This window comes from Mandrillus leucophaeus, unplaced genomic scaffold, assembly GCF_000951045.1.
Source record: "Mandrillus leucophaeus isolate KB7577 unplaced genomic scaffold, Mleu.le_1.0 Scaffold125, whole genome shotgun sequence".
NCBI classification, from domain to species: Eukaryota; Metazoa; Chordata; class Mammalia; order Primates; family Cercopithecidae; genus Mandrillus; species Mandrillus leucophaeus.
In genome coordinates, this window is record NW_012100876.1 from 1541631 (window position 1) to 1558040 (window position 16410).

The 16410-nt window shown below is 42.8% G+C and overlaps 1 protein-coding gene across 3 annotated transcripts in view; it reads right to left on the minus strand.

The window, feature by feature from the left end:
- Nucleotides 1–6445: 6445 nt before the first annotated feature.
- The window catches only part of HERPUD1 (homocysteine-inducible, endoplasmic reticulum stress-inducible, ubiquitin-like domain member 1), a 12803-nt gene continuing 2838 nt past the window's right edge, over nt 6446–16410 (minus strand). The window contains exons 2-8 of one of the 3 annotated variants that reach the window (XM_011971865.1): nt 14686–14763; nt 14523–14594; nt 13154–13284; nt 10937–11059; nt 10046–10396; nt 8076–8181; nt 6446–7201 (exon numbers count right to left, since the gene is read on the minus strand). In XM_011971865.1, the coding sequence (XP_011827255.1) occupies nt 7037–7201; nt 8076–8181; nt 10046–10396; nt 10937–11059; nt 13154–13284; nt 14523–14594; nt 14686–14763 (1026 nt within the window). In that variant the 3' untranslated portion in view covers nt 6446–7036. Of the gene's footprint in view, nt 7202–8075; nt 8182–10045; nt 10397–10936; nt 11060–13153; nt 13285–14522; nt 14598–14685; nt 14764–16410 lie in introns of all 3 variants that reach the window. The other 2 variants (XM_011971866.1, XM_011971864.1) reach the window with 2 other exon arrangements.

Below are 16410 nucleotides of genomic sequence, written 5' to 3' on the forward strand. Positions count from 1 at the left end.
GGAAACTCAGGTGGAAGCTGAGGCTGCAGGCCATAGACTTAATTGCTCTGTACTTGGGGAAACCTGAGTTTTGCAATTAAGGTCTTTCAGATAATTAGATGAGGCCCACACAGGTTTATCACATCTGCAAAATACCTTCATAGTAATACCTAGATTCACGGGGGTTTTGTTTTCTGTTTTATGTTTTTTGAGATGCAGTCTCACTCTGTTGCCCAGGCTGGAGTGCAGTGGCATGATCTCTGCTCACTGCAGCGTCCACCTCCCAGGTTCAAGCGATTCTCCTGCCTCAGCCTCCCAAGTAGCTGGTACTACAGGCGCACACCACCATGCCAGGCTAATTTTTGTATTTTTGGTAGAGATGGGTAGAGATTTTCACCATGTTTACCAGGCTGGTCTCAAACTCCTGACCTCAGGTGATCCGCCTGCCTCAACCTCCCAAAGTACTGGGATTACAGGCGTGAGCCACCAAGCCTGGCCTAGATTCATGTTTGATTACATAACTGGGCCTAGCCAAGTTTGCACATCAAACTAATCATCACAGTACTCTCTTTGTCAACCTGGCACCTGTATGCATCTCCTTAAACCACACTTAATCTCCAGATAAAGACAGTAACAAAGCTATACTTCCACCTACCATGACTCAACCGTCCTGCATACAACAGAAAACATGCCAATCCTTTCCCCAGAGAGGCTGCAACATTGTTGGGTGTTGTTTACTCTTCTGCTTGACATCCTGTCACTTCAATGCTGTGATGATCCATCTCATGTTAGGTGATAAGGGAATGAGAGAGGAAAGAAAACAAAAGATTTTTTTTTTTTTTTTGGAGACGGAGTCTTGCTCTGTCACCCAGGCTGGAGTGCAGTGGTATGATCTCGGCTCACTGCAACCTCCGCCTCCCGGATTCAAGCAATTCTCCTGCTTCAGCCTCTCAAGCAGATGGGATTACAGGTGCCTGACACCATGCCCAGCTAATTTTTGTATTTTTAGTAGAGATGGGAGTTCACCATGTTGGCTAGGCTGGTCTTGAACTCCTGACCTCGTGATCCACCTGCTTCATCCTCCCAAAGTGCTTGGGTTACAGGCGTGAGCCACCACGCCTGGCCTAAAGATTTGTTTTATAGCTATAATATGTATTATATATCATAGCATACAAGTTTGTATATGAATATACAAATATAGTCATAACAAAATAAGGAACAGTGTAGGCCACCTACCTTTTGGTCCATGTTTCAGCCAACCAACCAACCAACCAACCAACCAACCAACCAAGTTAGAGCCCTTTCTAACCCCTCATGCTAAAGCACTGAGTTCAGAATCTCTGCTTAGTGGGCCCATATCGTTAAGTTCAGCTAGATGCAACACTATGGTCCTTCCATGATCTCACACCCTTAAAATCTATTCCTATACATATCTCTTGGATTTGTCTGTATAAATTGGAAAAATCATGCAGTTCTTCTGGCGTGTAGCACACTTCTTCATGGCTCACGGTCTGTACCTTTCTCTCTGGGGCCTGGTGGGACTTGAGTCTAGTTACAGGTCCAGAAAAGAGGGGAGGGCATAGGATCTAAGAAGAATCATAAGTGCCCTGCAAGGCAGCTACCTCGGGGAAGGCCATATGGTTTCCCAAAGGGTTAAGAAATTGTGATGAGGTCAGGCGCATGGCTCACACCTTTAATCCCAGCACTTTGGGAGGCTGTGGGTGAATCTCTTGAGGTCAGGAGTTCGAGACCAACCTGGCTATTGGGGTGAAACCCTGTCTCTACTAAAAATACAAAAAAATTAGCTGGATTTGGTGGTACGTGCCTATAGTCCCAGCTACTCGGGAGGCTGAGGCAAGAGAATTGCTTGAACCCACGAGACGGAGGCTGCAGTGAGCCGAGATCGCACCTCTGCACTCCAGCCTAGGCAACAGCACAAGACTCCAACTCAAAAAAAAAAAAAAAAAAAAAGAAAGAAAAAGAAAGTGTGATGATTACGACAGTAGGGAAATAACACCCTCACACTTGCTGCGAATCTGTGTCCACACAGCTGGATCCAGGGAGGGGTAGATGGGCTGTTTCTGCTGGCAAGGAGCATAACAGAATTTAGGGATTCAATATCCCCAGCTTTACTGGAATCTTCCCTTATGTTCCCATTCCAGTTTTCAAGTTGCCCTCACTTTAACTGAAGACGTCCTGCAAGGTTGGAATTCGGGAATTTGATCTGCGACATAATTCAGCCACATGCAAGATGAGACTTTGGGTTTCCTTTTCACAAGTCTTAGCCCTGGCCAGGCAGGATGGCTCACAAATGTAATCCCAGCACTTTGGGAGGTTGAGGCAGGCAGATCACTTGAGCTCAGAAATCTCAGCCCTGCAGCTACAGGAGATAAAGGTCTCTTCTAAGGAAGTCACCACACCCAGCTAATTTTTTTGTATTTTTATTAGAGACAGGGTTTCACCCCAATAGCCAGGTTGGTCTCGAACTCCTGACCTCAAGAGATTCACCCACCTTGGCCTCCCAAAGTGCTGGGATTAAAGGTGTGAGCCACGCGCCTGACCTCATCACAGTTTCTTAACCCTTTGAGAAACTGTATGGCCTTCCCTGAGGTAGCTGCCTTGCAGGGCACTTTGGATTTTTCTTAGATCCTATGCCCTCCCCTCTTTTCGGGACCTGTAACTAGACTCAAGTCCCACCAGGCCCCAGAGAGAAAGGTGCACACTCTAAGCCATGAAGAGGTGTGCTTTTATGCAGAGCTTGAGCTGGGAATTTGAAACTCTGAGCTCATCCTTTGTTTTCTCCACTTTGTCCAGTGTAGTTGGGAGCAACCAGCCAATTTAATACTCCCTAGTTTGACTACAATGTTCTAAGGGGTGGGGGGTGTAAAACATAGCCAAGGAGGACAGATGCAGGGGATAGTATGGCTGCTGGCTCATGCCTGCACTCTCCCCTGCATCATGTGGATGCTGTCTTCTCCCATTTATGACAGGGGTAAGGGAAGGGATGCGCTGTAAGATTTCTGGGCCTGACTGGGTGACTTCCACAAGCTCCTCTGAATTCATGCTCAGTCTCCAATCGTGGAGGACCCTGAGGCTGGGAGTGCTGTGCTTTCAGTGCTTTGCATGGTCAGCAGCCCCGGCTTTCCCTTTTCTCCAGTCTCAATCTCCCTACCCACTTCATATTCATGTGGAATTCTCTCCAGTTCTTCCACACCACGTTCCCTCCGCCTCTGCACCGGCAGAGCTCTCTTCCTCTCTCTGCCTGTCACTCCTGCTCACCCTGCAGCCCGTGTCGGTGGTACACTTCCATTGCTGCGCGGGAGTGCTGGGATGGGGCTGCGGGTGTTATTTCCCTGTCCTCGAACTCCTCACACCTGTCTGCCCTCGCTGCTGTACTTGCCACCCACAGCCGACTACAAGACCCAGAGGGCAGGGGCCATGCCCAACCTATGCCTCATTCTGTCTCCTGGCCCCCACGCCATATTTGGCACATAAGGACGGCTAAAAAAAAATTGTAGAAGAGGTCCACTCCTGAGAGGGAGTATTTATAGTCTCAGATCTGCTAGTTACGGGTTTGAGACCTTAAGACAGGTCTCTCATCTCTGCAAGCTTCTACAAAATGGGAGAACACCTAGATCGCAGGGCTGGCTGATAAGACAGAGACTATCCTACATACATTCAAGTACTTTGAAAAGGACCAAGTAATTATTCCATAAAACCTGGGATTCTCCAGGGGACCTGGAGCCTCCCCCCTTGTCAGTCAGACTGTAGACAGGTATGGCTTCTCGTCTCCCTCCTGGCTATGGAAAGAATATTTATCTCCTAAGACTATACTTTCAGGGATCATTTCTATGGTTGGTTACCAGAGAAGTTTCTCTGAACATGTAGAGCACTGGTAAAAATAAATAAATAAGAAATTATTTATTTATTTATTGAGACAGAGTCTCACTCTGTCGCGCAAGCTGGAGTGCAATGGCGCGGTCTTGGCTCACTGCAACCTCCCCCTCCCGAGTTCAAGTGATTCTCCTGCCTCAGTCTCCCGAGTAGCTGGGATTACAGGCGCCCACCACCACGCCTGGCTAATTTTTGTCTTTTCAGTAGAGACAGGGTTTCGCCACGTTGGCCAGGCTGGTCTCAAACTCTTGACCTCAAGTGATCCACCTGCCTCGGCCTCCCAAAGTGCGGTATTACAGGCATGAGCCACCGTGCCTGGCCAAAAATAAATTTTAAAAAAGTTTATCTCCATTGTTTATTGTGTAAGATGTCACATCTAACAAAGTATGTTTGCTATGTAGAATGCCAAAGGAAGTGTTGATTTAGTAACTCATTACTAAATTTCCCAAAATGAGGCACATGGATAGTCCTAGGCCGTTCTCAGGAAGGGAAAGCCCCAGCTTCAGGCATATTAAAGGCCCCAGAAGGCCTGCAGTGAAGAAATCTATGAACTTGGATCAACCTGCGGGTTCCAAAATGTACTTGATCATGAAGCTCATTTTTTAGGGGCAGGGGTGGAGTGTTTCTTCTACAGAACTAGGATTCAAGAAATTACACATTAAAAACACAGACTTAGAAAGCTGCTATAGCCAGAGCTAATATCTGGGGTTTTGTTTTTTCAGTTATTTACTTGCTACTTAATAAAGGTCCAAACCAATAATTTCCTAAGTATTCAGAGTGGTGTGTGGCCCATGATCATGCCACATTGAGCAGCTGTGGTGGAAGCCCTGAATTTCTGCCATGTCCCACCTGTCAGCCGTCTTAGGCCTTAATTGCTGAGAGTCCCGTTTGCCCCCGTGCAGATGGGGTGCCAATCTGAACCCTGGACAGCTCTGTTCAGGGGCACCTTCCTGGCACTATTTATTTTGGGCCTGTAGAACCTAGAGTTTAAGCCACAAACTGACATTTCAGGGGGTGAAACCTCGGCTCCTTTAGAAGCAGATGGTACCACAGCTGCCTGGGGCCTTGCGCCCTTTGCCAAATGGTGATGGCCTTGCCTCTGAAAAGAAACAGGCTTTTCCACCCAAGACTTTGGGAATCCTTAATGTTCGTTTTCCTAAACTAGCAGGACCTCATTCCCAAGCATGTGCAGAATGCAGCTGTTTGGCAGGAAGAGCACATCCTGTGGCTGAGCTTTTACTCCTGCTGCTACCCTTCTTTCCTTGAACTGGAGAGAAGGTGAGTAATTTCACACCTCATCATTTTTCCCCCATCATTTCAAACCCACTCTAGTTACAAGTTATTTCTTCCTTAAAGCAAATTATCTCTTCGCAATTTGTGAATATTCATTGCCTTCTGATAGTTCTGTTGCAGAGGCACACAGTTATTTGAAACTTTTTGCTATTTAACTCCTTACAAAAGGGTTTCAGTTGGCTTTGAAAGCATAACTACACATAAGACATCTTTGTACCTACCCAGCGTCTTGCCATGAGTTGTTTAGTGAATGTTTATCTTATGTAAACAATGTTTACAATAAGGTTTCATTTAAATGATCACAACCATGATACAAAAGGCTGATTTACTTTGCCAAGTAGAACACCTACTATAACATTACTCATGTAAAAATATATAAAACTGTGCTTTAAAGATTAGTTGCTGGCTGGGCACGGTGGCTCACGCCTGTAATCCCAGCACTTTGGGAGGCTAAGGCGGGCAGATCACCTGAGGTCAGGAATTCGAGACCAGCCTGGCCAACATGGTAAAACCTCGTCTCTACTAAAAATACAAAAAAATTAGCCGGGCGTTGTGGTGGGCGCCTGTAATCCTAGCTACTCGGGAGGCTGAGGCAGGAGAATCGCTTGACCCCAGGAGGCGAAGGTTGCAGTGAGCTGAGATCGTACCACTGCACTCCAGCCTGGGTGACAGAGCGAGACTCCGTCTCAAAACAAAACCACCACCAAAAAACAAAAAAAATGATTAGTCACCACAGTAGTATTTAAAGGATTAAAATTACAAATATAAGCTCAGCTTACAAAAAGCATGAAATTTGAGCAGGTGAAACTATTGCAGATTTGCCAAGGTGAAACCACTAACTACTAACTTTAAATGTGGGGAATTTAACTTTGATGGGTTCCTATATAAGCAAGCACTGTTTAAATCACGAAATGGGGGAAACACAGGTATATTCTTAGTAAATTAAAACTTTTAAGCTGAATGTGATGGTGCATGCCTGTAGTCCCAGCTGCCCAGGAGGCTGAGGCAAGAGGTGGCTTAAGCCAGGAATTTGGGGCTGTAGCCCGCTACCATCCCACTTGTGAGTAGCCAATGTACTCTGGCCCAAGGAACAAAGCGAGACCCCATCTCAAAAACAAACACCAACAAAAACTTTCATGGCCTTACCTGATCATTCTTACTGGCACAAACAGTCCTCTTTGGAAAAACAAGCATTCAGGTTAAACACTGGCAACTCAACTGTTGACTATCTAGGTACAACAAACGCAGAGTAAACTGCTAGGATGATAGGAGTCTCTCCCAGGGTCATTCATAGTAAAACTTTATTGAACAGAAAACCCAGCAAAGGTTTTCACCTCCGCAAAGTTCCCCTTAGTTTAAAGTAAAGCACTGCATTTTAAAAAGCAATTATACATAAGTCTTTCCTAGAAAAGTCCTGCTAAAACATGTCTAGCAATTTCATTGATTATATAAAGTAGTACACTTAGTGTAATTTAAACATTCCAACAGGAATCAAATCGTACCAGCAGAACCACTTCTGCATCTATGACTTCTATGTACAAACACACATGCAGACACACACATCTGGAAAAGTTCCTCAAGCATAAACATGCGACACCTAAGGCCTTCTACTTACAGTGCCTATTAAACTACATACAGTATATATTAAAGCTCTTCAGAATAAAGACATGAGAAGCCTTGGGCATTTTTTGTTCACCAATTTGTATCGCGGCTTCACGTTTCTGCTTTTGCTTGATCACAAAAGCATATCATCCTCCACGCTGTTTTTAAAGAACTCATCATTGCCATGTCCAGGAGAGGCAATCTAGCTGGAGTCAGGTGATGCAGTCCATTCCTGTCAAAGCCTCCAGCAGCTACAGCACAAACACCATCAGTTTGCGATGGCTGGGGGGCCTTCTGGAAGAAGAGAGGCAAAGAAAGTCTTGAAGACAAGCCATGCTGTGCTCATAAATGAGGGGCTGGTCTGCTCGCCATCTAGCACGTCCCTGTCTGGAGGGAGGTGGTTGGGGTCTTCAGTTTCGGGATCGGTGCCTTCCTACAGGTAATGAAACACAATGAGAAAATGATTAGGGCTGTGATGAATACCAAATAATGTTAGGAAAGGGCAGGGTAAATCCCTGCCCCCTGCCCCACAGGCACAGCAGCAGACAGCCAGGACCCCAGGGCATGATGCCCTAGGCTGGATAGGGCTCTTTCTCAGGCTTCCACAGCACAACCGTGTTGATGTTGTCAGAGTTTTGAATACTCCTGGCAGCAAATATCAGAGCAAATGAAACAACTAGATCTGCAACTATTATTATTTTTGAGACAGAGTCTCACTCTGCCACCCAGGCTGGAGTGCAGCGGTGCAATCTTGGCTCACTGCAACCTCCGCCTCCCAAGTTCAAGCCATCCTTCCGCCTCAGCCTCCCTAGCAGCTGAGAATACGGGCACGGCTAATTTTTATATTTTTAGTAGAGATGGGTTGTCACCATGTTGGCCAGGCTGGTCTTGAACTCCTGACCTCAGGTGATCCACCTGCCTCAGTCTCCCAAAGTGCTGGGATTACAGGCATGAGTCACCACACCCAGGCTTCAACTATTATTAAACTAGTAGTTAACCACTTCATACCAGTTCTTATGGTATAACACACTGTTACAGACCACTGAACGCTCAAAATAGTGGGTTTAAAAAAATGTTATTTACTTAAGCCAAAATGCAAATTGCCACATGTCAAAAATATGTGATAGAATGTGATGGCACATTCGATGTTTTAAAAATAGCTGCTGCTCTAAGAAGAAATGTGAACAAATCATGAAATATTTAGCCCAATAAAATGGTAAACCACAAGCTGGAAATCTAAAGGTTACGGATTTGAGAGCCTGGCATATCATGTCAAGCTTGCCTGGGCTTCACGGGAGGCTCCATACCTGTAAGTTATTGTTGGGGTCCTGATTTACAACGTCAGGAGGAGGACCATCATTTGGGAAGTTCTGAACCAGCCTCGGTCTAAATGGAAACCACCCAACGTGATGCCTTCAAAGGAAGCACATAAAAATCCATCTTAGCTGATGTCACAGTGAGACTTACTCAAGAATCCAAGGCTCCTCACCTCTAATCATAGCAGTACCCTGATGATAAGCTCGCTGCAAGACCCATCTACAGAGGCGTTTGACCACTGAAGGCAGGGACTGTGTTGTATTCATCATTGCACACCCAGCAATATAAATAGCACCTGGCACATGGTATGCACTCAATAAATGCTTATTTATATGAACTAAACCTTGCCCTTGAAAACCTGCACAAAGTGGGGAGAAAGCATATACCTACAAAACTATCATTATATATAACATAATGACAACCTACATTTGGTCATTTAAAGATATGATTCTAGAGACTATAGAAAATATTAACTAAATGTTTGATTTGAAGAAACCAATTAAATCCCAAGTCTTAAAACAAATATAACAAAATATTAGCAATGATTAATTGTGGATATTTGAGTGTTCATTATATTCTAATTATTTTTTATTTTTAAAAGCTAAAATAAAAATCCATTTTTACTATAAAGGAAAATTTCTTCTTTTAGTTTCAACCACGAAGACTCATCACTCTAGGCCAGGCTTTCTCAGCTTTGGCACTAGTGACATATTGAGCCAAATATTTACTGTGGGAGTTGTCCTGTGCATTGTAGAAAATTCAGCAGCACTCTTGCTTCTACTAACCAGATGCTAGCAGGACCACTTCCCCTAGATGTGACAAACAAAAATACCTACACATTGCCAAATGTCCCCTGGGGAGAGAGAGTACAAAACCACCCCCAGGTGAGTACTGCTCCAGGCCACAGCTAAAACCAAATGTCAGGTATGTGAAGATTCCCTTGCCTTTCAGGGCTATGCTAACAGTCAGTGCCTGACCTTTACCCTGGAAGGCAGCTGTGGCCTGATAAAGGCAAATATGTTCTCATTCAAAACAAATACAATTTGCTGTTCCATGCCTCAGTATGGCTACATAATTCTGGTTTGTGAGCCTGGAAGGTAAGGTAGCTTATCTAGAGGACAAGAGAATATTCTTGTATTAATACAGGATTGATATGTTCTTGGGACCATACAACGAACCAAGGCATGAATTCCTTGTACTGAACATGCCAGAATGATACACTATTTATTATGTATTTATTCTAAGACAGGGTCTTGCTCTGTCACCCAGGCTGGAGCACAGTGGTGCGATCTTGGCTCACTGCAACCTCTGCCTCCTCAGTTCAAGCAATTCTCCTGCCTCAGCTACCCAAGTAAATCACAGGCCCGCGCCACCATACCTGGCTAATTTTTTGTATTTTTAGTAGAGACGGGGTTTCACCATATTGGCCAGGATGGTCTTGAACTCTTGGCTTCATGTGATCCTCCTGCCTCGGCCTCCCAACGTGCTGGGATTACAGGCGTGAGCCACTGCGCCCAGCCACAGAATGATATACTATTTAAACACACCTCCTTCTACAGTAACTGAGATTGCTCAAAAAAGAGCAAAATCTGGCCAGGCGCAGTGGCTCACGCCTGTAAAACCAGCACTTTGGGAGGCCAAGGTGGGCGGATCACTTGAGGTCAGGAGTTCGAGACCAGCCTGGCCAATATGGCAAAACCCCGTCTCTACTAGAAAAACAAAAATTAGCCAGGCGTGGTGGCAGGTGCCTGTAATACCAACTACCCAGGAGGCTGAGGCAAGAGAATCGCTTGAACCCGGGAAGCGGAGGTTGCAGTGATCATGCCATTGTACTCCGGCCTGACAGAGCGAGACTCTGTCTCAAAAAAAAAAAAAAAAACACAAAAAACAAAAAAGAGCAAAATCTGCTTAGTGTGAACACAATGTAGTGTAATTTGTATTAGAGAAACCATCTGCTTACAGGTACATAACAACGGTGGCCCCCATGACCATGAGGAATCTGCTCAGGGAGGAGTAGAAGTAGAGGATACTGAGAAAAACAGAAAATGTAGCTGCTGAATAGGTCCAATCCAACCAATCTCGATTTATTTCATCATCTTCTTCCACAATAGGGCCACCTTGTGCATTCATCCGCAAATTTTGATTGGCTCCAGGATTAACAACCACTTGAGGAGCAGCATTCTGATTGGCTGGCTGGTTTTCAGCTGGAAACTGGTTGTGAATAGGGGCTGGAGCAGGTGCAGAGACCACAGGTATCTCTTGTGCACTTGGTGGTGGAACAAAAGCCCCCGATGCAGCAGTGGCTGCTAAACTAAAATAAAAATGACAGAGGCAGATACTGTTGAGACCAAAGCACCGTGAAGTCTGTGGCTTATTTACACAGCAGTCTTTTACTGTTAAGAATTTGAAGTAGGTAGATATGCATTTGATTCTTCTTCAGTTTAGTGAAGAACTTCCTTACTAACTATATCTATAAATGTCTTTTCTAAGAGAAGCCATGTGGTGAATTTCACCTGGAATTAAACATCAAGGCCACTGTAAGATTATGGCACAGTAGCAAATTACAATCTTCACAAAACTTTGAAGGTACCACAAATTGAAAAGAAAGTAACATGTTCTAAATAAAGTCACTAAACTGTGTATCAGACAAAAACACCCTTGTGTCAATATACAAATCAGGTAACAGCTGTCATTTACACTCTACTCCACCCACAGACCAAACAGAGCAGGGTTCTGCAGACTGATGAAAATACATTCATCCCTCCATTCTGAACTTTACAGGTAACATGGATAAAATTCCTCTCAATTCCCAGGAGCCCTGGCCACACCCAGCACAGCGGGAAGGACTCACTATTGCATGTAGTACTGTCGTGCATATATCTGCTGGAACCAGGAAAGCTGAAGCCACCCATAGGGTGTGTAACCGGAGAAACCAGGACCCAGGCCTTGGAATGCCTGCTCGGCAGCTTCAGGCCTATACACAGATTTAAAAAAACACTCATTTTGAGTGGGTTGAGTATGAGCAAATGAAAACTAAGTTTAAATTAAAATCTAGAATTCAAATTGAAGAGACAGAAGAATGGGATTTATGGCAGTTACATGGTAAATGACTGTATGATGCACCCATGTACCATAAGCACGGAAGGTACTAAATGACCACAGCACTTCTACCACAGTCCTATCCCACAGGAAAACAACAGCCCTTGCCACCTACTTGCTGAGTGCACATATAAACAACCTTTTGGGGTTAAGTAGACAGATCCCTGCTCAGTTCTGACTTGTTGAGTCTCACTGCAAGTCTCAACCCACTGTTTATCTTTTAGAGGGCAGCTCAAAAGTCACATTTCTCCCAGTCTTTCCTGAAGGAAATCTCTCCCATCCTCCTGATATCCACACTTCTTCCTCCACCCTCCATCTGTATCTATAGTGATGTGTGCATGTGGCATCACCTGCGCATGCTTACTGACTACCTGGGGTCCTGTACAGGCTGCTGCATCCACAGCAATCTCACGAAGGAGATTTTACAAGGGGAACCCAAGTACAGCTCAGGGAAGACAGGGGCTTTACACAAGGTTGCCGAGCTAGTTAAGTAGCAAGGCTGGATTTCAGAGCTGGTCTGATGTCAAATGCACGCTTCTTTAATCAGGCCACACAGCCCTCAACTTCATAGGGCAGGTGTACGTGGGTTATCTTTGGCTTTGTGCTTCTTATACAGTGTTTTTCTTCAGTAGCACATCACAAAATTGAAAGCATAATAGAATTGCCCGAAGATCAGAAATGGTTATGTGGTCATTCCTGCAGGTCAACTCATATCCTTAAGCACAGTTATATGTACTGGCTGTTCAATAAGTATTTGTTAAAGGAAATCAAGTTTAACTATGGTGAGATTCAGAAAGTCAAATACGAGCCTCAATTCTCAAGTTAGAAATAGTTGAATCAGAATAAGGGAAGAAGTTTTAAGTTTTTCTAACCAATAATTTTCTATTCAATAATTATCCAATTTATATGCTGACAATCTTTTAACTAAATTCCATACACAGAGTATTTCTAAAATAGTATTCCAATACAAGTAAGCCTTGGTATGATACTGTTTTTGATCATTTAAGAAAATTACAGTGCATGGAAATGAAATGATAGAGTGCTTTTAAGATTTTTGTTAGATCTGATAATGGCATTCTAGATATACAGGATAACTAAAAGGTTTTCATAGTTATATACTCAAGTATATAGAGATGAAATAACATAACTGGGGATTACTTTTAAATACTTAAAAAAAAGGGGGAAAGGGTAATAGATGAGGTATGGTAAAACTCTGATTATTATTTATTAGGCCTGGATGATGGTGTGGGGATTAATTATCTAGTCCCCACTGTTGTGTATATTTGAAAGTTCCATTAAAGGGAAAAAAAAAGAAAAACTCACTCCTGAAACACCTGGCTTTATAAAATATTGCATATAAAAACTACTAGGAAAAGGGGGATGGGGAATTGGAGAGTTATGGAATTTCAACTTGTAGTTAATGAATTTTTCCCAAAAAACAAGGTATTCCAAGAGCTATAAAAATCCAAAGAACACAGCATTTAGTTTTGACTTTTGCTCTAAAGAAAAGCTTTAATGGTTATAAAAAATGGCCAACTTTCCTAGTACCCCCAAGTCTCTGGAAGAATACTTCTTAAACAGTCTCTCCCTTGTTGTCACCCATTGTTACAATAAAGCACAAAGCCACTCAGCAAAGCAGCTACACCATGCTTACAACAGCTTTTCCTCCTGCAGCAGCAATTTTCTAGCATGACGGCAACCAAGTGGTCAGCACAATGGAAGGATAAAACACCTACATTTTTTTTTCAATATATGCATTGCCTACTGTTTAAATTTGTATATACTAAAAGGCTGTGTATTAAGAAAAGTTAAATATATAAGACATCTTTAAAGCGAAGCTATTTGTAAAGCAAAATTCTGTAGGTTTAAAAGTTCTGATTATATACGTGTAAACACACCTTACTCTTAAATGGATGCAAATGAGGCACATTCACGTTGCATAAGCCGAGATCTTTATTATAACACTCACCTTGAGATGTTCTCCCATTCAGGGGAAGAAAGGTTCCGAAGAACTTCCCTTTGCCTTAAACCATCACTTGAGGAATCCTCAGGATACTGTCCCCGATTAGAACCAGCGGGCTGCTCTGTGGATTCAGCCACCTAAATAAGTGTAACATGAACACAGAACAAGTGTAACATGATGCAACTGTCTGAAATCAAGCAAAAGGAATTATTTTGCTGTCAAGGGCTTAATGTCTCCTACCCCCCACCTCTGAACATGACAAAATTAAATAGAAGCAACATTATGTAAAAAATAGTCTGACATTTATTAAACACAATTTTCAATACACAGATGCTAACATATTCATTTTTTTCCCTACAGTAACGATGCTACACTTTCATTAAAATTTCATTAAAATCTTCCAATGAAGTTGTCATTGGTGAGAAAGCTTCTTGATAATGGTGCTAAACTTACTCATTGCAGAAATCTGACCAACAAGATTTATAAATAGAACCCGGCCCAAACTTTCTAAAATAGTATTCTCATACAAGTAAGCCTTGGTATGATACTGTTTTTGATCATTTTTTAAAAATTACAGTGCAGGGAAATGAAATGGTAAAGTGCTTTTAAGATTTTTGTTAGAATTGATAATGGCAAAATAGGGAATTTCCTATGCTCTGTTCAGATGTTCTAGGAAATATAATGCAAATTTAGAGTACATCACTACACTAGAATACTAACACCATATATGTGAATAAACATTGTGAAATGAAAAATAAATGTTTTTGTCTGTCACACAGAAGTCTTTAGAGCCAGGTCCAGTCGCACATGCCTGTAGTCCCAGCTACTCAGGAGGCTGAGGTGGAAGGATCGCTTGCCCTCAGGAGGTTGAGAAAAGCCTGGGCCACATAGCAAGACCATATTTAAAAAAAAAAAAAAAAAAAAATTCTTTAAAGATCACTTGATAAAGACTCTGATCTTTTCCTATTCAACTAATCATAATGAAAATTTCCAGAGGAAATATATTCACTTTTGTACTCTTTATAAAAATTAATGGCTCCTTTGAAAAAACTTGCTATGTGCTAAATTCAATAAAAATCCAATCAGTGTTAGTTCAGTAATCTCGATACACAGTAACCATAGATCAAATCATATCCCAGAAGATAGTGCAATATGTAACTCCACTTTTCCACTACAGCAGTAATGGAACAATCTGCTACTATGAACCTATCACTTGTGTTGATAATACAGTTTCTAATTCCTAGGAAAGAAACAAAATATTACTTAGTAATAACACCATACAGTCTCTCAATAAAAGTTTTATCCAACTTCTTTTATTACTCCCCTGAAAGTCTGAATGATACAAATTATTATCACCATGTAGAAGGAGACACACCTTGGCGCTGACTTCTGGCATTTTTGAAGGACTCTTCACATTGCACACCAGATGCAAAACATGCCGTTTTTCCTGCTAAAAGTAATAAGAAGGCACTTAAGGACCTGAACCTAACCTGGTGAGTGCTTAAAAACATTCAGAGGTTAATGTGTAAGTGAGGTACCTTTGGAAGCAAGTCCCTGAGACATTGGTGATCCAACAACAGCTTCCCAGAATAAATTAACCTCTGGTCCTCCGGACTCTGATCATGGAAAGAAAAACACAGGTCAGCATTTCACCCCCAAAAGTTCCTAAACACAGAAGAAACTGTTTTAAACAAGTAATTTGATTATGTGTGTTTCCCCCCAGCATCACAGGAAAATACCTTCTCAAAAACCCCACATACAAAACTTCTATTTAGAAAGTGTCTAACTTTAACTGGTCTCTAACATGCAAATAAGCACAGAATGGCAAATTATTGGCTGGGCAGAGGCTCATGCCTATAATTCAAGCACTGTGGGAGGCCAAGGCGGGCGGATCACCTGAGGTCAGGAGTTCGAGACCAGCGTGGCCAACATGGTGAAACCCCATCTCTACTAAAAATGCAAAATTAGCTGGGCGTGGTGGCTTATGACCGTAACCCAAGCTACTCAGGAGGCTGAGGCAGGGGAATCACTTGAACCCGGGAGACAGAGGTTGCTGTGAGCCAAGATCACGCCACTGCACTCCGGCCTGGGCAACAGAGTGAGACCCTATCTCAAAAAAAAAAAAAAAAAGGCAAATTATCTCCAGTCCAAACCTATGGCAATGTACTTCTTAACTCCCAGGTAAACTGATTCCTGTTACTAAAAGCAACAAACAGCAAACAGGGCACCTACAACCAAATCGAGTTCGGTTTCAGAGAAAACTCAGAGTACTCCCAAGGCCAGCCTTAACCAAAACCACCTAGCAGTGCTCCAAAATAATGTGAAGCTATCCTAAACTGAAGCCTTCACAGATGATTTCTTGGCATACAAATGCAGTTATAGAGGAGATGGCATGTGGGTGACATTATACACAACCACCCTGTGAGATTTAGTAATCCCTATTTTAAGGGAGGAAAGTCTGAAAAACTGACTTGTCCAAGGTCATCTGCTGCCACAGTGTCACAATTCCCACCCCTCTTCTCCATATCACCGATTTTAACGCCATAGGGACTGCACACTTTTTCATACAAATCTCATTTTTAAAATCTATTTGAAACTGCTTCTAAACTGTACTTAAAAATAATGGCTTCAAATAATATTAACATATAAACTGTCTATTGGAGATCACTAACATGTTAATCTACTCGTGCCAGAATAACTGATTATGCAAAACCTGGAATAAAGGTGTTCCTGCCAAGTAGCTTGAGATAATTAAAGCAAGCTGTTTAAAACAAACAAAACGGCACAAAGTGCATCTACTTATCCATATACATCAGGACTTTTTGACACTGTAACTGAACCAAAATAAATATACTGAATGCTGTGTTCACCGGTTTTCTCACTGACAGGTGAGAACTTTAAAGGTAAATGCTAATATATACATAAATTTGTAGAACAGTACCTTTTGTATATGTAGGGTCCTGCATTTTATTAGAGTTCAACCACTAGAAAAGGCTAGAAAACCACAGCTGCCAGTGGTTTTCATTTTCCCCCTTTTAAAGGCCTAACTTGATATTGAGTCTTCACGCAGATGGCTAATTTGAAAAATATTAAATAGGCCGGGCGTGGTGGCTCACGCCTGTAATCCCAACACTTTGGGAGGCCGAGGCAGGGGGATCACGAGGTCAGGAGATTGAGACCATCCTGGCGAACACGGTGAAACCCTGTCTCTATTAAAACTACAAAAAATTAGCCGGGCGTGGTGGCGGGCGCCTGTAGTCCCA